Genomic DNA, 27,192 nt, shown 5'->3' with positions numbered 1-27,192 from the left:
TAATATGCTTCTACTTTGGATCCTCTTTGATTTGCTTTTTGATCATCGTAAAAGGTATAAACATTAAGCCCTCTTGTAGTTTATTTTTTTGTTGCTTAAATTCATGAACATAGATACAATGGCTTGAGCATGATGTTTTCTTTAATTATTTCTATTGTTATGCTGGTTTTATATTTTGAATACACATCATGATCCAACAAAAATTTTCAAAATACACGCCGAGTCTATTATTATTTTTATATCATCATCAAACTTCAACATTGTAAACAATCAGTTAAAGAGTTTTTTTAATAGAATAATAAAAGTTTTTACATCAATTCTCAGTCAATATTTTAAAAAAATGAGTCAAACTAAATATATCCTATTCCCACAAAATAACATCACTTATGGAGATAACTACCCCAATCCAGATGGTAAGGGGTTTTTGGTGCAAACACATATTCATACTATTTCATAGTAACATATATTGTTAAGAATCTCACATTTGAGGACATTCTGACTTATATAGCAAAAGAACTAAACTATAAAAGATCCTAGAAAATATATTTTTAGGCAAACCCTAATAAGATATCAAATGCTTTTGTCTTTTCTGCAGGTACACCCGAAAATCGAGTATAACACAAGAACAAAATATGAACCTCAAAGCAATGATGGAATCCCAAACTTCAACTTTTTCTTTGATTGATTTGAAAAACTCTCATAAACTTGGCTCCTATACTCTCTTTTTGCTTTGTTTGATCTCAAGAAAACGACATATGAATTTGTAAACAATGGGGGAAAGGAAAGTCGTATATGTTAGGGTTAAAAATTGATGTGTTGAATTTTCTATTTCATTTTATATCATGAAGTCCATGTAAGGTATGAAAACCGATTAGTCTCAATAAAAATCGTGACTAATGGTAAAGTAAAACCACAAAATATTGCTTTTAGGTTAATTGGATACAATTAAAAAGTTTAGTAATTTAAAAAATTAAATGAAATGCTATCGGTTGCATTTTATGATATTTGTGTTCATAAATAGATAAGTATATGGTACATATATTTAAAATATTAAATATATTATGCTAATTTTGAATGAGGTTACACTATGTTCCATTGTTTTCACATTCTAATTAACTTCGTATAAATTATGACTAATCTGTAACCCTTAAAAAATATTTGAAAAAAAATAATTGTTCATAACCAAACTATAAATTATCTTTTTAAAATAGAAAAAAAAAACAACTATACTCTACTCATAAATTACTCTTTAATCCATTTATGATACTAACAATAATTGATTCGGCTTTTGTTAAGTCTCCTTTTTAACTTATACTTTTGAGTATTAAAATTCACCAATGGGTAGATGGCGAAACTGAGAATCGTAAAACATTTCACCAAAATTTAGCAGTAAAAAGTTGAGATAATAGCCCATGATCAAGATTGTTATGAAGAAACCGATGGGAAAACCAACCCAAGCTCCCTCCCACAAAATCCATGATTGTTTCTCCTCTTCCTCCTCACTTCCATCTGTTGGTATGATGTCCTCAGGACATTTAATCATAATCTGCATTCCGCATAATCCACTGTTGTTTGCAAAATACCTCAAGTCGTTCATCGTGTTCATTTGCCCACCCAAAGGAATCTTACCACTGAGCATGTTGTTGCTTACATCTAGGATCGCAAGTTCATCCAACTTTGCTAGTGATTGAGGAATCAAACCAGAAATTTCATTGTGTGACAAATCCAAGGTCTCTATCCCCTCCAAATTGCCAAAAGACGTTGGAATTTTCCCGGAGATGCTGTTATGGGAAATATTGAGCAACTTTAGACCTTTGAGATTGCCCAACGATGCCGGAATTTCACCGGAGATTCTGTTATCGGATAAGTCCAACAAAGAGTAGATGTTTAGGTTGCGCCTAGACAGACCTCGAAAAGAGTTTTTCCAGTTAAAAATCAAGTCTTGAAACTCATTGGCATTCCGTAAATCGTCACTTCTTAAGCCATAGATGAGTACAGCATCAAATAATGTTTCCATGGGCGGAGTTTCGATCATTTTTTCAAGGCTTGAAATTTCCGGTGGAATGTTTCCGGTTAGGTTGTTCCCGGAGAGATCTAGAATCCGAAGAGAAGTGAGGTTGGAGATTGTTCTTGGAATAAATCCTTCAAGCGAATTGTTTCTTAAGCTTAGAACTTGCAAATTCGGGATTTGAGGGAGGACATCTTGAAAATTCCCCGTAATATCATTGTTGTGAAGATCGAGAATTTCAAGGCGGTCCATGTTAGTCAAATTAGACGGCAGGTCGCCGGAAAACTTATTCCCACCCAAATTAAGAACTCGTAAAAAGGAAGACAAAGTCAATGGGACTTTACCGGAAAAATCGTTGTATGAAAAGTCGAAGTACATGTGAAAAGGTGATTCTCCAAAAACAGGAAAATTATCGCCGGAAAATCTGTTATTAGACAAATCTAGAATATTTAGCCCGAAAATCTTGGATATCGACTTTGGAACTTGACCCGAAAAATTATTTCCCGATAACATAAGAATCACGAGCCCTCTGGCGTTTCCTATATTCTCCGGCAACTCCTTAGAAAATTTGTTCCTTGACAAGGCAAGAACTGATAAATTTATAGATTCAAATAGGCGAGGTGGGATTGATCCGGTGAGGTTGTTATCCGAGAGGATTATGATTCCGACGTCCAACTCAGCAAGCCAATCTGGGAATTTCCCCTCTAATTGATTCCCACTCAAATCAAGAAAAGCCAATTCCTTCTGTGATGAAATCCATTCAGGAATTTCGCCTGAAATTCCACAGTAAGGCATAGAGATATATTGCAGACTACAATTTGGAACAATCTTTGCTCTGTTATTCAAAATCAAGGTGCTTCCTCTTCCACCGATAAACAAATTCTTCAAAGTCGTGATATTGAATAACCAAGTTGGGATTTCTCCGGCTAGCTTGTTGTTTTTAAGCTGAAGGGTTTCTAAACTGCTCAAATTTTGCATCGATGCTGGTATTGGACCCGTGAAGCTGTTTTGGGTCATGTCAAGATGAATCAGTCGGGTGAGATTACCGAACCTATCAGGGATTTCTCCTTGCAATAAGTTCATCGAGATATCAAGTAGTTCCAACGACTGGATTTGGAAAATTGGAGCCAATATCTCAGAGAAAACCCGATTAACAGACAGTGGGACTATGGTAGATAGGTGGAGCTCGGTGACGTTTGCTGTTGTGCTGCATTTAACGCGGTCCCATGTGCAGCAATCGGAATTGGGATTCCATGAGTCTATAGGGGAACTGGAATTGGAATTGAGGATGGTGGTGAGGGTGGATTTGAAGTGGAGAAGTGCTTGTTTTTGATGAAGAGGGCAAGCGAAGGATGTGATCGGAATGGAAGTGAGTATGAAGAAGGTCGATAACATTAACAGTCGCGTGCTTACTTTGATGGCCATGGTGGTTTCCGGCGGTTCTCTGCTTTTAATCGTTGTGGTGTTTAATTCTGTTGACGAAGGGATTGATTCTTCAGGGTAGTATTGAAAGGAATCCAGTCGGTGTTGGACTGTTTCTGTATAATTTTGCACGTCAATGGATTTGAATGTTGAAAATTATAAAAGACTGATTCAACAAATGCTCATGTTATAAATGCTATATTAGTTTTAGCCTTTGATATTTTTGACCACATAAATATCAAAATTGATTTTAATTAGCAACTGTAGACTAAATTAGACCATAAAATATCATTTTTTTTGTTCAATTTGCAATTTACTTTCTGATGTAGCTAGTTATTCGGTTCTTCTGTATATATGTTATGTTGAATTAGAGCCTAAAGTTTCGTTCATACTAAATTAGACACCAAACTTAACAATAAAATTAAACTTTTTTTTTTTTTTTTTTTTTTTTTTTTTTTAATTATTTTCATTCGTTTTCATCCTTTTAGTCAAAACTAAATTTTTTTTTTCGCTTTTTACATACTTTTTATTTTTCGTTAATTAGATAATTTTTTTTTTGTTTTTTAAGTGTAAAGTGTTTAAATATATTATAGTATATTATATTTTTGGTGTTGGAGTTTTTTTTGTTTTCTATTTAGATTTAATTTGCATAATTTATGGTTTTTCTATTTTTTTAATTTTGATTAATTGTGTGATATTTAGGATTTATAATTATTAAAATAGAAAACTTAGCTAAATTTGTTAAAATGTAACTTACAAATTAAGGTGTTGTTTGTTTTTTCTGAGGCAAAATGTTTGCAGTCTGCGGACTACATCTGTAGACCTATGTAGAAGAGGTGAACCAAACGTCTGCAATCTGAAAAAAGAAGACTGTTTGATTTTTTAACATCTGCAGGCTACTAAAATAAATTGAAATATAAATAAACTGATTTTTTTTAAACTTCAAAGTGATTTTTAATATTTTTATGACTTTATTATAAATAATTAACGAATCTAGATCAACTTTTATTTATTATTGTATAAAAAATGGTATGAAGTAACGTATATATTTGATAAAAACCAACAACTTTGGTTGCAAAGTTATAACTCAACATTATAATTAGTGATTAAAGAATTTGATATATAAATAGACGGAAATAAACTTTGATTTTTTAATTAAATCTATTAAAAACGTACCATAAATATTTTATAGAGAAATTGACGATACTGTATTAAATAATATTTTACAAAATTTGGCAAAAAATATAAGATTATATTATGATATTTTTTTTCATATTTATATAAACAACTTCAGCGACTAGTATTGTAATAAATCTTTACAAATTTGTCAAAAATATCATGTTTGTATCGTCAGACGTTTTTTTTTTTTTTTTTTTTTTTTTTTTTTTTTAAGTTTTATGATTTTTTTTTCAAATTGTTTATCATTAATAAAGTTGGAAAAAATATAAATTAAAAAAAAACTTAAAAAACTAAAGATATATATGTTTTTTAGGCTAGAAGATGTTAGAAGACTCTGGTCCACATCTGCGCCAAGAAGAGAGCACACATACATTTTTAAGTATGCAGTCTTCAAAAAAACAAACAGTCTGCGAATGCTAATGTCTACGCGTTGTTTGCAAGACGCAGATAGAAGAGACTATACAGATCTGCAGACAAAAAACAAACACTACCTAAATATGTGATATTCATAGTATAAATTAAAGATAATATTTTTAATCTTATAATAGACTAGAATAAAAAATAATAGAAATATATAAAAAAAAAACTTGTTACAATATTTTAAATTGAATTTTTTTTATTTACTTAATCAAAATAAATAAATAAACATTAGAAAAACCATAAATAACATAAATTATAAAAAAAAAAATAGAAAACAAAAATTCAAACTATATATACAAGTCGAATATGCTTTTTCGAATAAGGCCCAAAATCATTTTTTTTTCTTTCATTTGCTAGTCTCGTTATCACCACTATTATACATGGATATGGTTATGGACCAATCTACTTACCATCCAAACATGTGACAAAGAGTAAAATGAGGATCCTAAAGAAATGGACTACCATGCAAAGATTTCCACAAGACATTTCATTTTTCATTTTCACCCTTCTAATTGACCCAAACTTCCTAAACATGACTTTAGAAAAACTAGCAATCTTGATGTTGGTGGTTGTGACAACAACATCGGCATCAAGGCGAGGAGCAAAGGAGACAAAAGAAACAGAGACAGACGCAAAGAAAGAGGAGGATAGGTTGGCTAAGATGTTGGAGTGGACGCAAGAAGCATCACCACCATCAGATATCATAGCTGTGTCTCCCGAAGGTCCAATCTCATGCACAGCCGCATGCATGGATATCTGCATGGTGTTAAAGCCTCCACGTGATCGTTCTTGCGAAATTGGATGCGAGTTTGGGTGCAAACAAATACAAGGCAGAGGAAAAGTAAACCATCATGGCCACACACATCATTAGTGATTGGCTTCAATATCTTTAATTTACGATTTTTGTAACACTAGACCATAGAAGCAAAGTTTGTATATTTTAGTATATATGTTATAGAACATGAAGATAAACACTAGTTCCTTTGAGTTACTCATAAAGATTTGTCATAATTTCTCAAACGAATACTATATAAAACCTAAAGCATTACTACGCATGTATGTTTTTTATTGGATAAATAAATGAAACTATATAAAATTAGAAAGTCAACCACATGATTTCCCATGTTGTTCTCAGCAAATAACAGGAAACAATCACCACTCCAATTCAAAATGTCAAATGTACGTGCCTCCCTGATGACAGATAGATACATACATAAATTGTGTCGAATTAATAATCTGTAGCAGGAAACGGTGGATTTCAGAACTGAAGATGGTATTGAACACCATGTTAGTTGCATCGGCAGCCACCGTTTCTGTGGAGATATGGCAATCGATAGCATGTTTCTCTGAACGCATAACCAGTGAGGAATTGTTAGATCTGGTAATTTATTTTCCTCTTCAACAATTAGGTTGTTTTGCGCTTTGTCTTTGGAATTTTTTCTGCGTTCCTACGTGGCCTGCTGATTCTTACATTTATGACGACGGAGATTATTCGGATTCTGATTCATATTACAATTTGAGTTCAGCCGGTGGTTGTTTTTCCGGTTATGATCCATACTCTGATTCTCATTCCGACTGATCTGTAGTAAATGTTAAGTTTATCTTTGTTTAATCATGTACATAGTCCAAATTATTCAAAATTTTCGGAATTTCTTATCATTTGATTTCAGTAAATGAATGAAATGATAATTGCACAGTTGTTTTGATAAATAGGTTTGTTGACAAAAAAATTGTGCCCTCTGAACTCCATATAATCTGTTGCTATGATTTGTTTTTTGAGATTGATACTATTGACCTATCGTAACATGTAATCCTCACATTACCTTATGATATGTCACCTAAATACGATCATATTACTTGATTCTTGCATTGACTACCTCATGTGATTGTTTTGTGTCTAGGCCTATCTCAAACTCCAAATGTGGTGGAGTCTATGAGGTTTGTACTAAAAGTGAAAATGTCATTTATACTCAAACATTAAAACTCAAAAAATTGTAACAACCATAAGTAAATTAAAAAAAATTAAACAAGTGAAAGATACAACATGTTTTCCATCAAAATTCATATTAATCTAAAGATCTCCAAAACATAATTTAAAAGTAATAAAAACAATCAAAAAGTAAATTAAACATCGCCACTACGTCATTGCAATCTATTTAGTATTTTCTAGTGATTTTCCAAGTGACTTCCGCACATATTAAAATCCAAAGCATGTAAGCAGGTTGGTACTGCAGTAATTTTTCATAATAATTTAGACATGAAAGCAATTTCGACAGTACATAATAGTTTACACATACTACGTCGTAGTATTTTCTCATTCTAAAACTTTTACACCAGATCCACAACTTCCTACACTATTGAAAGATGCAGAAATATAAATTAAAGAGAAATAAATAATATGATAAAAAATTTATTAATTTATAACCACAATCAATACATTTATATGCTTCTATATCCTTCAAGAGTGAACCCATTGATAGATCAAGTCCCTTGATACACAAAGTAACACAGAGGGGCGTGTTCGGCAAAACTAGTTGGTAGCGGGTAACTTTTGATTTTGGAGCATTTTGTTGAAAGCTACTCAATGTAGCTTTTGATTTTGGAGCGTTTTATTTTGGCTAAAAGCTAAACGTTCCTATCGCCGAACAAAGTTTTTTTCTTTTTTACTAGCGTTTTCTTAAAAGCTAGAAGCCAGAAGCTCTCAAAAACTACGTGTCAAACACGTCCAGATGCAAAAGTGAAGAGAGTTTAGAAACGAATGAATTATTTTCCTTTTTCTTATTCACAACTTACAAATAACGAGTACAACTACAACTATTTAAATAACAAGTAATAACAAGAAATAACAAATTAAGCTAAAAACTAGCATCTACATGTGCTCCAAATAACAGGTGATCACTAAGCCACTTATTTCCCTAAACCCGGTCAACCAGTAACCAAGTTTTTGTTGATCCAAATCTAAACCATGACACATGATCCACGACCCGATCACCCGCTGCCGGTTAACCCATTAAACAAACCGATTAACCCAACAATCACCTCCTTAATAAGTTGTTCACACCATTCACTTCTTGTCTTCCAATCAAGAGTCCTCTTCCACCGGTCAAGAAAACCAACCTCCTGGCAAGCAAAATTAAAACCCACCTGTTCTCAATTATTTCTACTTCTCTTCTCAGCTTCTAGTTAGGCTCTCTTTAACCCGAAACATTTTTTTATCTAGGATGGAGACTACCCGTTTTCAGTCTTGACCCTATTCGCACCTCTACTGTGAAAGCATCCTCAATAGCCAACTGCTACCATCTTCCGGATCAAACCTCTACAACTAGACCTACATCTGTCAACACATCTTTTCACAACCACCACCGTGAGCCATTAATGCCACAACAACGTTGAATCACCGTCAAAATAGCCTTCATCTCGAACTTTTCCGAACACCCGACCTCCACCTCGGTCACATCCAAAGTCCTCCATACCCAGTTGTTGTTTCTCACCATCATTCCTGCCTTCACAACCAAGAACATCATCATTAGATTCTGCACCAACCAAAATTATGAGCAACACGATCACCTTACTACAAAAAAGCTTATAGGACCCGGTTAAATCAATTAAATAACCCGGTTTTGAACCGGGATTTAAAGCCAACGAGTCCGATGTGGAAAAAAATAGAACCCAGTTTTAAAACCGGCTCCTATCTGCCATAAAAGAACCTGATTGTTCATAAAACCGGGACGTATAAGGAGATTATAACGCACAAAACTAGATCATATATAAAGATTTGAACGCGGTTCTATCATACAAAACCGGTTCATATAATGATACCCCAAACCGGGTCATATAAGGATTAAATATGCATCAGTTCCTTTCAAATAACCGAGTCTTTTTGGCCTTGCAAAAAACAACTACATAAATCTTACATCGAAAAGATTTTTTTAAGAAGTACTTACTCTACTCAGAAACGCATGTTGTCTGTTCAACACAAAATCAAAGATCCAATTCATTACATATTGCCCACTCAACTAACTTTCCAATACATCGACTTGGTTGCACTAAAATTGTGATAGAAGGTAAACATAAATCACTCAAATGAAACTACATCTACCTAATGCATAAGTAATAAGATAAATTACCTCAATGAGCTTCCATACAATTGGAATTGATGTGTTCTTTTCATACCTCTCTAAAGCCCTAAAAATAAACAAGCAGTAGATTTGTATTCAAACTTATAAAAAGAATATTATTTTTATGTTATATTAAGAAATTTTTTACATTTCTAGAAGTTTGAGTAGATAGTAGTTGTCAACAGGATTTTGCATAGGCTTCATCAAAGAGTCCAAAATGTATACAATGAGATTTGAAGGGCAAATCACCAAGAGGACACAATGCATACTAGTAATGTTTTTGAAATTTTAGTATAAAATAAACAAAAAAAAAACAAATAACTATTAATATAGATTTTTTTTTAACTAAAAAATCCAATCTACTCCTAAGCTAACAACACCTATTCCACCTATGTCCACGATGGGACTTGAACCCTCAACCTCAAAGAGGGAGGGCTTTGCTGGTATGGTACGATAATAAAAAAAATTTCCATGATGAAGACACATCTCATCAACGAGATAATTCACAACATCAATAGGAGTTTCCTAGCATTCCCAAGAATCTTATACGGGTTAAGGAAAGCACACTTGCCTAGAGATTTCAGAACCATAAAGTGTAAAAGGCTACAAAGAATATTACACAACATTTACAATCAAGTAATAATGTTATTCCGAGTTTACCATCTTTGACATCTAACACAAACACACAAAAATTGATTTTTTTTATGAAAGTTTGATATCCATACCTAGATCCATCTTTCTAACGAAATCTGGATTGTTTTTATCGACAATCAACAAAATTGAAGCTATAATAATCAAAGGAACATAAAACATATCAAATACCATTGAAAAAACTTACAAACTATTGTTGCACTGATTCGACGACCTATTTAGATAGAGGTACCAGATAAGGAAAATCGAGAAGAAAAGAAGGGCTTGGATGTATGTAACACCCTGATCCTCAGGTAATAATAATGATATTTCGGTTTGGATTTTTGAAAACCTACTCGGCGAGTTGGCCCCCTTACTCGCCGAGTAGTAGCGAGTTTGGCCGCGAAGTTTAATGATCTACTCGCTGAGTCCATTATGGTACTCGACGAGTAGATGCTGGCGGAAGAACCCTAGATTTAAGGGCCTTGCACCCTATTTAAAGGGTCATTAGCCTCCCCAAGCCCCCTTTTACAACTCTATACCTCCCAAAAACCCTGATTCGAGTGTAAGTGTGTTTCTTGGTGATTTTAAGCTTGAAGGAGGGATTTGGTGAAGGAAGCACTTGAGGAACAAGCTAGAGGAAGCAAAGGGCTCGTGGGGATTCAAGATCTACTCCTGTGGGGCCCTTTCTGAAGGTATTATTAAGCTGTTCCTTGGCTCATTTCCACCCAAAACCCTCTTGTGCATGGATTCTAAGAAAGGGGTTTTTGTGTTTAAGCCAAGATCTGAAGTTGTAACTTCAGATCTGGACTCCTTTTTTGTCTTGATATACATAAAGTTATCAATTGAGCTTAGAATGTGCCTCCCCACAAGGGTATGATCTCATTCCAAGCTTAGATTTGCTATTTTAGGGCCTTAAAGCCTTGTATGCATGTAAAGTTTGCAACTTTATGTGGAAGCATGCCTCAGGAGTCTAGATATGTAGTTTGGAAGCTATGCATGGCTCAAAAAGGGTCTGTATGGCTTGAGATATGATAGGACTCGGTAAGTCACAGGGGGAGACTCGGCGAGTCATATGAAGGCAGGCATGGACTCGACGAGTTGGATGAACAACTCGGCGAGCCGGATGAAGATTTCCTAGAACTCGACGAGTTGAAGGAACAACTTGGTGAGTCGAGTAAGATTTCCCCAATGGTTGGACATTCGTATACGTGTCAAGTGGCAAGCAAGGAAACTCGACAAACGACCTTAGATTATCGATCAAGTCCGCATGAACTCAACGAGTCACCTCGATGACTCGGCGAGTAGATGTTATCCCGGGAAAATCGGCAAGTCACTAGTTGTACTCAGCGAGTTAGGGTCAACATGGACCGTTGACTTGATCTTGGTTGTAGTTGATCAGGGTGGACTTTGGGGAAATGACCGGATATTGTATGACACTTTTTAGGCAGTTGCGTGGAGCAGCCCGTGGGGTACATTTGGTCGCAAAATGTCAGTCCAACATTCGTGACAGGTGACTCTTCTCACCATACCTATGGGTCTAAGGCACCAAGGCCGGCCCATTATGTGATTATGATATTTCTGTGTTCTGTTATGTGATTGCATGTTTTGTATGGAGACCCCGGGGGGGGGGGGGGGGGGGGAGCCCGTGGCATTGGATGTAAGACCATGTGGGGTAGTGTCACAACTGTGAATTTTAAGCTATGTAATCTACACATTCAAGTTAATGTGAATCAAAAACTTTAATCCAATACAAGACACAAGTACTATAAATAGTCATCAAACAATTGGAGACCCTAGAAGTTCTCATTAAGTCTAATTTAGGCTAGAACTTCCTTATTGGATCCAAATGGGCCAATAAGCTTCCAATTAGACTATCATGGACTTAGAACCCTAATTGGGCTCTAATTGGACCCACACTTATTTATTTTAACATTTTAGGTCATGTTGGGCCTAGAATTAAATAAATTAAAAGCCTAAGTACATGAATAACCTAAAACTAGTTCAAGAAAAACATAAAAAAAAAAAAATCCTACCACACTCCTTAGACTCAAAACACACCCTAAACTACCTCTAATGTTGGGCTTAGGGGCAAAAGCCCAAATTTTTCCTCTTTCCCCTTCATATTCTCGGCCCAAGGCCCAAATCCAAGGGAGGTTGACTTTGGTTGCCACCTCACTATTACCTAATGGATTTCTAGGCACAAATCACATACACCCATGCATGTATCACTTCAAGAGTCATTTCTTTCTCTCCTCCCTTCTTGCTCTCGGCCAAGCATCATCACACACACCAAATATCTCAACCTTCTCTCTAGAACACTCAAAGAACTCTCCTTCCCTCCCCTCTCCAAAGATCTCGAAATTTAGGGACTTTCCAAGAGGATTTTGCAAGTAAATCATCATCTAAGGTAAGATTATTCATAGATCTATGGTTTAAATTCTTTTGTTATCAAAATCTCTTCCTAATCCATGTAAAACCCGTGATCTTGCACCCTAGAAACCCTCCTAATCTCGAAAAGTTCATCAAGGAGTGCAAGGGCCAAAAATCACTTCATTTCTTCCAATTTTTCTTCAAGAACCGAAACTACCCACTCAAGGTGAGATTCATACCCCTATTTTCTGTTTTTAAGAGTTTTTGTGGGGGGGAATACAAGTGAAAGTGTAGATCTATATGTGTTTGTATGCCTTGTATGATTTCCATGCTTATATGTATGCTTATATGTGTTTTAATGTTGGATCTAGCCATTAAACCCCTCAAAACCGAGATATAACTCATGTTTTATGATATTAGCTTCAAATATGTTCCTACATAATAAGTGGTACTAGATAAATAGCCAAGTGGTTAGCAACAATTTTCTTTAAGCTAAAAACACATATTTTGGGCCAAAAATGTGAAAAATACAAAATTAAGGGCCCAAAATGACATTTTACAGATTCTGATGGTTGAAATGTGTCAAAACAGTTTCAATAAAGCTATTTCTGGAATTCTATTCAATTGGTGGATTAAAAACATAAATTTCAAGCCTATTGGGCTAAATATGCAAATTTCGGCCCAATAAGGCCCATTATGCAAATTTTTCTGTTTTGGAGGGCCAAAACTGTAACTTTCTATAAAACAGTGGACTATAAGTGTCCCAAACCCTTTTCAAAGGTTTAAAATGCTTTTTAAATTTAAAAAGGACCAAAGTTGCAAAAATTTTCCATTTTGGGCCAAAATTGTCAAAATTGCGAAAAGATGGGCTAAAACCGAGAAAAACTGCATTTTCAGGGACTTAAACTGTTTTCTTTGAAAAATATGCTGGAAAATATTAATTTCAATAATTTTTGGTGTTAAAATGTCAAGAAAAATAGTTTAAGGACCAAACCGGGAAATATTTAAATAAAAGGGTTGAAAATGTAAATTTTACAAATAATGAGGGGCTGAAAACAGAAATATTTCAAGGCTGATTCATTATGTACAATTTGATCAAATAACGATACCTCGACTACCAACGAAATACAACTCATTACAATACCACAAGTCGTTGCTAAACGAATTGGCTCGGTCTCGAGCCAATGGAAATCTACAACTACTAACTCTTTGATACATACAAATAACGATTGGTAATACACATACATGCGAGTGTGCACAGACGTCTACGCACCATCTTCGGGCCCCAAAAGTGTAAAATCTTGTTTGTTGGGCCTAGCTAGCCCAATGACCTGATCTTAAGGCCCGAAGACATTTTTTTACTACGAAGTGTTGAGTTTTACCGACTTGGCACAACGTAGGGTGACTTTCAATGGCTTGTACCATTGGACCCCAAGGGCCATGGTGTTGCTAGAAAAGTCTACACATTTTACGAGGCGGGTCGGGGACCCCTCGCACACATATTTCCCCAGCCGGTTAATAGAGTTACCGGGGTCTTCGTGACCTCTTTCTCTTCGGATGTGGGACTACTCATAGTCCGGGCGATTGGATAACGTGATTAGTACTGACGACGCCTTCGGGAATCGTTGGTATATCTATAAACCGGGCATTTGTGTAATGCGGGTTTGTAGTAAATAATCAATGCTCGAGAACCTTCCAACGTCGCTTGGGACCGATACTACTATTTTTGTAATGGTTTCAATGCAACTCAATGGATTTCAAAAGAACTAGGGGAACATCGGGTTTCCCTAGGGTTTTTATCACATACAGATTTTAAACGCATACATCTTAAATGAACCATTTTTGCAAGAATAGAAACAAACAAGCATACCTATGGATCTTCACAAACGTTTTTGAAAGCTTTTCTTTTCAGAAAATATCGGATTTTCTGGTGGTTTTTCAAACAATATAAACATTCGATTTCAAACACTACTTATGAACTCACCAACATTTCATATGTTGACGTTTTTCAAAATACTTGTATTCTCAGGAAACCAGTGAGTCAAGGGAAATCATGCTCAGTGACGGTTGCAGTTTATTTTTGAATGAACCAAACAATATTAATTTTTGGAAATGTAATATCCCAAACAATGTATGACATGTAAACACTACTGGTTGTATCATGTTGATGAATGGTGACGAATGTTGTTTTGTTTCATATATATTCAATGTTATGGTATTCAATTGAGTCACGACAGCCCCCGGACGTTTCCGCCGTCTGGTTCGGGGGTGTGACAGGTTGGTATCAGAGCTTTGTTTATAGTGAACTAGCATGTCGAGCCATACATTGATATGCAACTATAAACCAAAAAGAAGGACTAACATAACTCTGAACAAAACAAATAAATAAAATACACTTGCCTGCATTAGGAGTAAGGACCTAACGCTGAATCAAACACCATAATGCTGGTATCTCGGTTAACTCGGGACTGTCCTTAGTGATACCAAGGAGCGAATGTAGCCTGATCAACTACATTCTCTCCAAGGTAAAACTAACACATGTCTTGATGAGATCGGAATAGCCAGGGAACCTAAAAATTGTACCCTATATCACCCAAAAAGAGAATATTTGCTTAGTCTGTGTAATAGTCATAGTACCCTAGGAATAATGTAGCATAATTACGTACTCGCGCAGACAGCATGGCTGGTTTTCATCACCCTGGAGACCCCTACTTCCCTAATCAGGGAAACAACGGGTGGCTAGAGGAGGAGGAGGAGCCTGAAGAGGAGCAGCCGGGTATCCAGTTTCATCAGGCCTTAGTAGCTCACGGGATGCTGGTGGATGAACCGGGAGAGCATCCAGGAGAAGCACACGACGTCGAACCCGACGAATATATAGACACCGACTACGAATTTGGAGAGGTCGACGATGATGACGAGGAGGGTCAGGTCGGGGGCCAGGACCCCATCCCACCATGCGAGGACGAGGCACAACCAGATCACCCCGCTCCACCAGTGAACCCCCCGAGGGAGAACCGTTCCCTCGAAGCTGAGATCGCCGCACTACGACAACAGCTGTATGCTATGGAAGCTCGGGCAGTGAGAGCAGAGCACGAGAGGGATGAAGTTATAGGAGACATGGCAGAGATGGCGCAGCTACTAGCACAACATTTCGGCATATGACTTCGGCACCACCTCCTGACACAGCTCATCGCAGTTAGGGATAGACCTATCGTAGTAGGATATTAGTAACTATGTTATGTACTCCGGCTCTATGTTTAAGTGACTACACTACTCATGGAGCCGTTATGCTGTCGGATTAGTGTTACTTATGTATGCTCCTACGAGCAAATTTTCTTGTACTAAACACGGATAATATTAACGAACTTTTGTGTGTTTTGCTATGATATTCACAGTTGTTATGTGTTGAGTTGTCATGATTATATGCTTGATGATAGTAATGCTTAGGTTCGTACCCTACACCTAGTTAATAGGATCATAACCTCACCAAAACCACGTACACTCAACATCTTTCCGTTTCATGACAGAAAGATGCCTCGCCCAGCTACTCGCGGAAATCCCGAACCAACCCCGCCGGAAGTTGACTCCACTGCTTTCCAGGCAGCCGTGTCTGCTGCGGTCACGGCAGCTATGGCACAACTTCACCGAGGGAACAACGGAGGAGGTAACGGGCAAGGATCCGGAAGTTCGAACAACGGGACGAACCAAGGACCCACTAAAACGTGCACCTACAAGGATTTTGCGAACGCTAAACCCCGAACTTTCAACGGTACCGGGGGAGTGATCACCCTAAAGCGATGGATCGAGAAAGTAGAGTCGGTATTCGAGATATGCGAGTGCCCCGAGCAGATGAAAGTGAAGTTCGCGGCCTGCACTTTTGTGGACCAAGCGCTCACTTGGTGGAATGGTCATGTGGAAGCTATGACACTTCCTGTCGCCAACTCTATTCCCTGGGCAGAGATGAAAGAGATGTTGACGGCTGAGTACTGCCCCCGAGGCGAAATACAGAAGATGGAGCAGGAACTATGGAACCTCACGGTGCAGAATGGGGACATCGATGCTTACATATCGAGATTCAGCGAACTATCTCTGTTGTGCCCGGGTATGATCACATCAGAGGGGAAGAAGATTGAACGATTCATTTGGGGATTGACATCCCCCATTCAGGGGAACGTGATAGCTGCTAACCCTGAAACGTTCGACAGCGCGAAGAGATTGGCAAAGAGGCTCTATGATCATAACCACAAAAAGGGCGAGAAACCGGTAGAGACTGAGAAGAAGAAGGAGAGCGATGGTAAGAAAGGATGGAACAATAAGAGGAAGGGGCGTCAAGGTCCCGAGACCTCTAAAAAGCAGCAAACGGTGGCAGTTCACGCTGTCACTGCGCCGGTACCAGTCACATCACATGCTCCAGCCTCAGCTACTTCAAATACTCCAAGACCCTATTCCGGCACTCATCCCAAATGCAACAAGTGCGGTTTCCATCACCAAGGAGAATGTAGGGAGTTCCATTGCACCAGTTGCAACCGAAGGGGACACACTGCAAAGTTCTGCAGGACTTATCCTTCTCAGAACCAGAGTCAGGGAAACAACCAGAACAACAACAACTATCACCGCAACACCAACAACACCAATGCCAGCGGCAACAACGCAGGGCCTAGCCACACCTGTTTCGGGTGTGGAAGGACGGGACATTTCCGTCGAGATTGCCCTAACAACAACAACAACTCCGGAAACAGAGGAACAGGAAGAATGCTGACTATGGGTCAGAGTGATGCAGTTCAAGATCCCGCAGTTGTGACCGGTACGTTTCTCCTAAACCACACTTATGCATGCATCTTATTTGATACCGGAGCGGAGCGAAGTTTCGTAAGCGAGAAGTTTAAACATTTACTAAAACAACAACCCCAGAAGCTAAATGAAACCTATACGGTGGAAATGGCCAATGGGAAAACCGAATCCACTAGGGAAATCTACACTGGATGTACCCTAACCCTTAACCAACGCGTCTTACGAATAGATCTGATGCCAGTGTCAATTAGAAGTTTCGATGTGATTATCGGCATGGATTGGTTAAGCCCCCACCATGCTGAGATTATGTGCCACGAGAAGGCCGTTCGCCTTCGTCTCCCAAATCACGAAACCCTAGTAATTTACGGAGACAAACCCAGTACGAATCTCCGCCTTATCTCGTGCATCAAAGCACAAAAACATCTGCGAAAGAACAACTTAGCGTTCTTGGCCCACATAGTGGACAAGACAAAAGAAGAAACTAACATCCAAGACATTCCGGTAGCGTGTGAATATCCGGACGTGTTTCCCGAAGATCTTCCAGGAGTACCCCCAGAGAGACAGGTTGAATTCCGAATCGACCTCGTTCCAGGAGCAACTCCCCTCGCTAAATCACCATATCGACTGGCTCCTGCTGAAATGCAGGAATTGTCCAGCCAACTCAGTGAGCTTCTGGACAAGGGATTTATCCGACCTAGCTACTCGCCATGGGGAGCTCCGGTGCTCTTTGTCAAAAAGAAGGACGGATCCTTCAGAATGTGCATCGATTACAGAGAGTTGAATAAACTCACTATCAAAAACCGCTACCCACTCCCGCGAATCGATGATTTATTCGACCAGCTCCAAGGAGCTAGCTATTTTTCTAAAATAGATCTACGGTCCGGATACCATCAACTCAAGGTCCGAGAAGAAGATATTCCTAAAACCGCTTTCCGAACCCGCTATGGACATTACGAATTCGTCGTAATGCCCTTCGGTCTAACAAATGCACCCGCCGCATTTATGGACCTAATGAATCGAATCTGTCGACCGTTCTTGGACAACTTCGTCATTGTGTTTATCGATGACATCCTCGTCTATTCTCGAAGCAAAGAGGAGCATGGCCAACATCTTCGACAAGTCCTAGAAACGCTGCGATCGGAAAGGCTTTACGCCAAACTCTCTAAGTGTGAGTTTTGGCTACGGAGCGTGAATTTTCTAGGTCACGTAGTTAGCCAAGATGGAATTCATGTGGATCCCTCTAAGGTCAAAGCTGTGGAAGGATGGGCAACTCCGACTACTCCCACAGAAATTCGTCAGTTCTTAGGCCTAGCAGGCTACTATAGAAGATTCATCCAAAACTTCTCGAAAATCGCAAAACCACTTACCTTGCTTACGCAAAAGAGTGTGCCATTCAAGTGGACAGACCGACAAGAGATTGCGTTTCGAACCTTGAAGCAAGCTCTTTGCAGCGCCCCTGTACTATCTCTACCTGAAGGGACGGAAGATTTTGTAGTTTACTGTGACGCGTCAAATCAAGGCTTAGGTTGCGTTCTCATGCAACGTGGAAAAGTGATAGCGTATGCGTCCCGGCAACTAAAGGCGCACGAAGTAAATTACACAACCCATGACCTAGAACTGGGAGCTGTGGTCTTCGCTCTAAAAATTTGGAGGCACTACCTGTACGGTACTAAGTGCACCATCTTCACAGACCACAAGAGCCTCCAGCACATCTTGAATCAGAAGGAGCTGAACATGAGACAACGAAGATGGGTGGAATTGTTAAACGACTACGAATGCGAGATCAAGTACCATCCAGGCAAGGCCAATGTGGTAGCTGACGCATTAAGTCGAAAGGAATACACAAATCGACGTACGAAAACGCACTCGATAACCATTCAGTCTCATCTGACCACTCAAATTGCATCAGTCCAGGCAGAGGCTATGAAAGCGGAAAACAGAACTAGCGAGGCATTACGCGGAATGGAGAAGAACCTGGAAGTCAAAGAGAATGGGGTATACTACTTCATGAACCGTATTTGGGTTCCAAAAATCGGAGGATTCAGGGAGATTGTTATGAAGGAAGCCCACAAGACACGATACTCCATTCATCCTGGTTCGGACAAGATGTATTTGGACATTAAGCAGCACTATTGGTGGCCTAACATGAAGGCGGAAATCGCAACTTATGTTAGTAAGTGCCTTACATGTGCCAAAGTAAAAGTGGAATACCAGAAACCTTCCGGATTGTTACAACAACCGGCAATCCCTGAGTGGAAATGGGAGGGGATTTCTATGGACTTCGTGACCAAGCTGCCCAAGACATCGGACGGATTGGACACCATATGGGTAATAATCGACCGACTGACGAAATCTGCCCATTTCCTGCCCATCAAAGAGTCCTACAAGATGGAGAGGCTGACGCGTTTGTACCTACGAGAGATTGTAAGACTTCATGGAGTGCCAAAATCTATCATCTCGGATAGGGACAGTAGATTCACGTCACGCTTTTGGCAGTCGCTCCACAAGGCAATGGGAACTCATCTTGATATGAGCACCGCGTATCACCCACAAACAGACGGTCAAAGCGAGCGAACCATTCAGACGCTTGAAGACATGCTTCGTGCATGTGTGATAGACTTCGGAAAGTCTTGGGATACCCACCTACCGTTGATCGAGTTTTCATATAACAATAGTTACCATTCGAGCATTAAGGTGGCCCCTTTCGAAGCACTGTACGGGCGTAAATGTAGATCACCGTTATGTTGGGCTGAAGTAGGTGACACCCAGCTAGCAGGAACACATACGTCGGATAGAGCAATGACAGGACCGGAAATCATTCGCGAGACCACAGAAAAGATTGTCCAGATCAAAGCTCGATTACAGGCATCGCGTGACCGGCAAAAGAGCTACGCTGATAAACGGCGAAAGCCCTTAGAGTTCCAGGTCGGTGATCGAGTATTGTTGAAGGTCTCACCCTGGAAAGGGGTTATACGTTTCGGAAAACGAGGAAAGCTAAACCCACGGTACATTGGACCTTTCGAAATCGTCGCCCGAATAGGTCCGGTAGCCTACAGACTACAACTACCCCCGGAGCTAAACGGTGTGCACCCCGTGTTTCATGTTTCTAACCTGAAAAAGTGCCTATCAGATGAAACCCTTGTCGTTCCTCTTGACGAAATCGAAATCAACGAGAATCTCCTGTTCGTCGAAGAACCAATCGAAATCATGGACAGGGAGGTGAAGCGTACTAAGCAGAGTCGCATCCCGATCGTGAAGGTACGGTGGAACGCAAAGCGTGGGCCAGAATTCACGTGGGAACGCGAAGATCAAATGAAGCAGAAGTACCCTCACCTATTCTAGTTTTCTCAAATCTAGCTTTCAAACAGAATTTCGGGACGAAATTCCCTCTAACGGGGGGATGATGTCACAACTGTGAATTTTAAGCTATGTAATCTACACATTCAAGTTAATGTGAATCAAAAACTTTAATCCAATACAAGACACAAGTACTATAAATAGTCATCAAACAATTGGAGACCCTAGAAGTTCTCATTAAGTCTAATTTAGGCTAGAACTTCCTTATTGGATCCAAATGGGCCAATAAGCTTCCAATTAGACTATCATGGACTTAGAACCCTAATTGGGCTCTAATTGGACCCACACTTATTTATTTTAACATTTTAGGTCATGTTGGGCCTAGAATTAAATAAATTAAAAGCCTAAGTACATGAATAACCTAAAACTAGTTCAAGAAAAACATAAAAAAAAAAAAATCCTACCACACTCCTTAGACTCAAAACACACCCTAAACTACCTCTAATGTTGGGCTTAGGGGCAAAAGCCCAAATTTTTCCTCTTTCCCCTTCATATTCTCGGCCCAAGGCCCAAATCCAAGGGAGGTTGACTTTGGTTGCCACCTCACTATTACCTAATGGATTTCTAGGCACAAATCACATACACCCATGCATGTATCACTTCAAGAGTCATTTCTTTCTCTCCTCCCTTCTTGCTCTCGGCCAAGCATCATCACACACACCAAATATCTCAACCTTCTCTCTAGAACACTCAAAGAACTCTCCTTCCCTCCCCTCTCCAAAGATCTCGAAATTTAGGGACTTTCCAAGAGGATTTTGCAAGTAAATCATCATCTAAGGTAAGATTATTCATAGATCTATGGTTTAAATTCTTTTGTTATCAAAATCTCTTCCTAATCCATGTAAAACCCGTGATCTTGCACCCTAGAAACCCTCCTAATCTCGAAAAGTTCATCAAGGAGTGCAAGGGCCAAAAATCACTTCATTTCTTCCAATTTTTCTTCAAGAACCGAAACTACCCACTCAAGGTGAGATTCATACCCCTATTTTCTGTTTTTAAGAGTTTTTGTGGGGGGGAATACAAGTGAAAGTGTAGATCTATATGTGTTTGTATGCCTTGTATGATTTCCATGCTTATATGTATGCTTATATGTGTTTTAATGTTGGATCTAGCCATTAAACCCCTCAAAACCGAGATATAACTCATGTTTTATGATATTAGCTTCAAATATGTTCCTACATAATAAGTGGTACTAGATAAATAGCCAAGTGGTTAGCAACAATTTTCTTTAAGCTAAAAACACATATTTTGGGCCAAAAATGTGAAAAATACAAAATTAAGGGCCCAAAATGACATTTTACAGATTCTGATGGTTGAAATGTGTCAAAACAGTTTCAATAAAGCTATTTCTGGAATTCTATTCAATTGGTGGATTAAAAACATAAATTTCAAGCCTATTGGGCTAAATATGCAAATTTCGGCCCAATAAGGCCCATTATGCAAATTTTTCTGTTTTGGAGGGCCAAAACTGTAACTTTCTGTAAAACAGTGGACTATAAGTGTCCCAAACCCTTTTCAAAGGTTTAAAATGCTTTTTAAATTTAAAAAGGACCAAAGTTGCAAAAATTTTCCATTTTGGGCCAAAATTGTCAAAATTGCGAAAAGATGGGCTAAAACCGAGAAAAACTGCATTTTCAGGGACTTAAACTGTTTTCTTTGAAAAATATGCTGGAAAATATTAATTTCAATAATTTTTGGTGTTAAAATGTCAAGAAAAATAGTTTAAGGACCAAACCGGGAAATATTTAAATAAAAGGGTTGAAAATGTAAATTTTACAAATAATGAGGGGCTGAAAACAGAAATATTTCAAGGCTGATTCATTATGTACAATTTGATCAAATAACGATACCTCGACTACCAACGAAATACAACTCATTACAATACCACAAGTCGTTGCTAAACGAATTGGCTCGGTCTCGAGCCAATGGAAATCTACAACTACTAACTCTTTGATACATACAAATAACGATTGGTAATACACATACATGCGAGTGTGCACAGACGTCTACGCACCATCTTCGGGCCCCAAAAGTGTAAAATCTTGTTTGTTGGGCCTAGCTAGCCCAATGACCTGATCTTAAGGCCCGAAGACATTTTTTTACTACGAAGTGTTGAGTTTTACCGACTTGGCACAACGTAGGGTGACTTTCAATGGCTTGTACCATTGGACCCCAAGGGCCATGGTGTTGCTAGAAAAGTCTACACATTTTACGAGGCGGGTCGGGGACCCCTCGCACACATATTTCCCCAGCCGGTTAATAGAGTTACCGGGGTCTTCGTGACCTCTTTCTCTTCGGATGTGGGACTACTCATAGTCCGGGCGATTGGATAACGTGATTAGTACTGACGACGCCTTCGGGAATCGTTGGTATATCTATAAACCGGGCATTTGTGTAATGCGGGTTTGTAGTAAATAATCAATGCTCGAGAACCTTCCAACGTCGCTTGGGACCGATACTACTATTTTTGTAATGGTTTCAACGCAACTCAATGGATTTCAAAAGAACTAGGGGAACATCGGGTTTCCCTAGGGTTTTTATCACATACAGATTTTAAACGCATACATCTTAAATGAACCATTTTTGCAAGAATAGAAACAAACAAGCATACCTATGGATCTTCACAAACGTTTTTGAAAGCTTTTCTTTTCAGAAAATATCGGATTTTCTGGTGGTTTTTCAAACAATATAAACATTCGATTTCAAACACTACTTATGAACTCACCAACATTTCATATGTTGACGTTTTTCAAAATACTTGTATTCTCAGGAAACCAGTGAGTCAAGGGAAATCATGCTCAGTGACGGTTGCAGTTTATTTTTGAATGAACCAAACAATATTAATTTTTGGAAATGTAATATCCCAAACAATGTATGACATGTAAACACTACTGGTTGTATCATGTTGATGAATGGTGACGAATGTTGTTTTGTTTCATATATATTCAATGTTATGGTATTCAATTGAGTCACGACAGCCCCCGGACGTTTCCGCCGTCTGGTTCGGGGGTGTGACAGGTAGCCCATGGCATTGGATGTAAGGCCATGTGGGGGAGCCCATGGCGGTCCTAGGCAAATACCATGTGGGGTAGCCCATGGGATTCTCACAGGTTTCATGTATGCATGGCTTACGTGATATGTGTGTAGCTCTTATAGCTAACATGATATATGATATGTAGTTGTGTGTGTGCTATGCTCTGGGAAACTCACTAAGCATTTCGATTACAGATTGTTGATTGTTTCAGGTACTTCAGAGCCTAAGGGCAAGGGCAAGGCGTGATGACGTGGCGTACACTCTACCTCTCTTTTGTGTGTTTGGGACTCTCTGATGTTTTCAAAAAGTACAATGAATTTGTAATAATTGTGAATTAAGAAACAAATGGTTTGGAAACTTATGGATTATGGGATGTGTTTAATTAATTAAAAATGAAAAAAAAATTCTTACTAAAAATTGGGTCATTACAAGTTGGTATCAGAGCCTTGGTTTGAGGGATTCGGGCACATTCTCGGGTGTGTAAGGACTCAAACTAAGGAAGTGGTAAAATGTTTTCAAAAGAAACTTAAAAAGGATTTTAAGCCAAAAGAGGAGAGTGAAATGCGCGTGATCAACCAAGCCAAGTAAATAGTTTCCCAAGTTGAATAGCCATGTTATATGATAGTGAGCTTTGTCAATTATATGAAATTGCTAAGTGTATGTTTTAAAATTATATACGGTTAGGAGTTGATAGCCTCAGGATGATTGATTTAGCCTATTGATCCTTTTTGTGTATAATTTGCTTGCCTAAAAGCAACCTGTAGTGATTGGTTTAACTGTTATTAGTAGGACAACCATAGGGTGTCCGGGTTTGATTCATGCGAGAGTCGTGAGGCATGGTTGTGTGGATAGCTTTGGAATTACCAGATAAAGTAGCGGGGTAAGGTACAAGTAGGTGTGGAAGGTAGTATTGGGCCCGTACTACTGGAAGCATAGGACCCGTACCCAAACCCATGTTCTACCTGGGAATTCCAAAGGAAAACAGTATGAAAGTAACCTCGTTATAGGTATCCTGATCATTATATTTTATGAAATGACAGTCTAGCTTCCTGTATGCTGAGGGACAGGGCCCGAGATTGGTGGGGCGAGATTACTAGCCAGGTGGGAGCAGCCGGTGTGGCTGACATGTCGTGGGCCGAGTTTGTACGGCGATTCGATCAGGAGTTTGCACCACCTATTGAGGTGCAACGGATGGTGAGGAAGTTTCATGATTTACAACAGACTACTAAGATTGTGGCAAAGATCACCGCCAAGTTTCGAGAGTGAGCTTTGTGGATCCCTCAGTATGCGGCAGATGAGGATTTGAGGAGGACCCAATACCACTCTATGTTGAGAGAGGACATACGGGAATTTGTGAGCTTTACAGGGTGCAAAACCCTGAATGAGATGGTTGATAAGGCCCGTGAGAGGGAGATGGAGTTAGAGTCCCGCACGAAGCGGAAGACTGAGCAGGTTCAGGCAGTGGGGGCCCAGGCTAAGAAGCCTAAGACCTCCGATTCTTCGAGTAAGGGCCAGCAGGGCCGGGGCCGGTGCGCCAAGTGTGGGAGACGTCATAGTGGGACTTGTCGGACAGCCGGAATGTCGGGATGCTACTCATGTGGCTAGCAGGGTCACTTGAGTAAGGATTTCCCCAAGAAGGGCTTGATATGTTTTCACTACAACCAGACAGGCCATAAAAAGGCCGATTGTCAAGGTTGCATGGAGGAGGAGGAGGAGGATCTGCGGCAGCGCCCACGCCTGCCACTATGAGGATTACTGATGGCCGCCCTAAGTCGGAAGCTCCAACGGTGAAGAGCCACGCATTCCACCTGACTACTGAGGAGGCTCAGGCCGCGCCAGACATTGTGGCTGGTATGTGTTCATTATCCTCTATCTCTTTTATGTCAAATGTTTGTATGTATGCTTATTATGCTTTGTATGGGGACCTTTCTGGTCAATGGTATGACAACCCATGTCTTATTTGATTCGGGGGCTACTTGATCTTTTGTGTCTCTTGCACTTAGCAAGAAATTCCGAGACGCACCGAGGACTCTGGATACCCCGCTCGAGGTGGAGATTGCAGATGATCACACCGTGAGTGCTGCGAGGGTGTGTCAGGACTGCGTCCTGAATGTGCACGGCGAAAGGTTTCGCATTGATTTGGTTCCCATACCATTGCGAGGATTGAAGGTGATTATTGGGATGGACTGGCTGGGGGCCATTGGGGCCATGATCAATTGTGAGTGGTAGCTAGGCCGGGTTCGAACCCCAAGGGGGGGGGGGGGGGGGGAGAACTGGTTATCTACGGCGAGTGGACTACGTAGGGCCCAACCCTTTGTTCAGCGATGAGGGCGAGGAGGTTTCTGCAGCAGGGATGCATGGGATTTTTGGCTTATGTTTCAGATACGCGAGTGGAGGAAGTGGCAGATATCGATAGTGTACCAGTGGTGCAGGATTTTCGGGACGTTTTTCCTGAAGAATTACTCGGGGTGCCTCCGGAGAGGCAGGTGGAGTTTCGTATTGATCTGGTACCCGATGTCGCCCCGATAACAAAGGCACCAATACGGTTGGCGCCACCCGAGATGAAGGAATTATCGGTACAGCTCCAATAGCTACTAGACCGAGGGTTCATCCATCCAAGTAGTTCTCCGTGGGGAGCTCCGATCCTTTTTGTGAAAAAGAAGGATGGGTCGCACAGGATGTGCATCGATTATAGAGAGCTGAATAAACTAACGGTGAAGAATCGTTATCCTTTGCCTAGGATTGATGACCCGTTTGATCAGCTTCAGGGAGCATCGTGGTTCTATAAGATTGATCTCCGGTCAGGGTATCATCAGATGAGGATTCGGGATGAGGATATACCGAAAACAGCTTTCAGGACTCGTTACGAGCATTACGAGTTCGTGGTGATGCCATTCGGGCTCACCAATGTTCCAGCCGTGTTCATGGATCTCATGAACCAGGTGTGTAGGCCGATGTTGGATCATTCGGTGATTGTTTTTATTGATGATATCCTGGTCTACTTGTAACGACCGAAAAATACAGTCAATTTTAAATTTTTCAAAAACAGCTCGATTCCATTAAATCTTTACAAAAGGTTTTCAATACAAAACATTTAACGTATTCCCAGAATCACATTACTACAAAATTCATGAGGAGCGGTATGATCAAACCTTCGCCTTGCCATGGTCCCCTGAAGAACCTGAAAAACATAAAACCACAACTGTAAGCCCGAAAGCTTAGTGAGATATCCCAAAAAATACCAACCACATATACGCCCTTCCAGGCCACGACCTTCCGGTCCAAAACATATTGCCTTCCGGCCCATAACATATTGCCTTCCGGCCCATAACATATCACCTTCCGGCCCATAACATATTGCCATCCGGCCCATAACATATTGCCTTCCAGCCCATAACATAAAATGCATACATAACATAACAGATCATAGAACAGCCATGCATATCGGGTCAAACCCCAGTCCAACAACCCTGCGTACATAACTTTCAATCATATAACAGTTCACAGTCAACAAATCGATCAAACAGATCACATAACATATCATCACCCTAACCAGGATACCGAACTAACCGATTACGAACATAACATCACCCTATGTTTCAGCCAAAATACTACTTATGCACATACGCCTTTCCAGGCCATGACCTTCCGGTCCACATAATATAGAATGCCTTCCGGCCCATATCATAATGCCTTCCGGCCCATATCATCATGCCTTCCGGCCCATATCAAGCAATACCATAACAGACAACTATACGGATTTCCATCCAATAAAGGGTCGGCCTTGGTGTCGTAGACCCTGTCGATATAGTGAGAATAACTCACCTCGAAACTGCCGGCCGAAAGGATAAGATCCCGCT

The 27,192-nt window shown here is 39.6% G+C and overlaps 1 protein-coding gene across 1 annotated transcript; it reads right to left on the bottom strand.

Moving 5' to 3' along the window:
• Positions 1-1,324: 1,324 nt before the first annotated feature.
• LOC111903334 (receptor-like protein 46) lies at positions 1,325-3,433 on the bottom strand. The gene has a single exon (XM_023899113.3). It carries the CDS (start codon positions 3,431-3,433, stop codon positions 1,325-1,327), a length of 2,109 nt encoding a protein of 702 aa, XP_023754881.1.
• Positions 3,434-27,192: the final 23,759 nt, after the last annotated feature.

This window comes from Lactuca sativa, chromosome 6 (genome assembly GCF_002870075.4).
Source record: "Lactuca sativa cultivar Salinas chromosome 6, Lsat_Salinas_v11, whole genome shotgun sequence".
Classification (NCBI taxonomy): Eukaryota; Viridiplantae; Streptophyta; class Magnoliopsida; order Asterales; family Asteraceae; genus Lactuca; species Lactuca sativa.
The sequence above is the reverse complement of the archived record's forward strand: the minus strand, read 5'-3'. Positions and strand labels throughout refer to the sequence as shown.

Bases quoted from the DNA above. Each gene is read 5' to 3' on its own strand.
- LOC111903334 (XM_023899113.3), bottom strand. From the start codon at position 3,433: ATGGCCATCAAAGTAAGCACGCGACTGTTAATGTTATCGACCTTCTTC.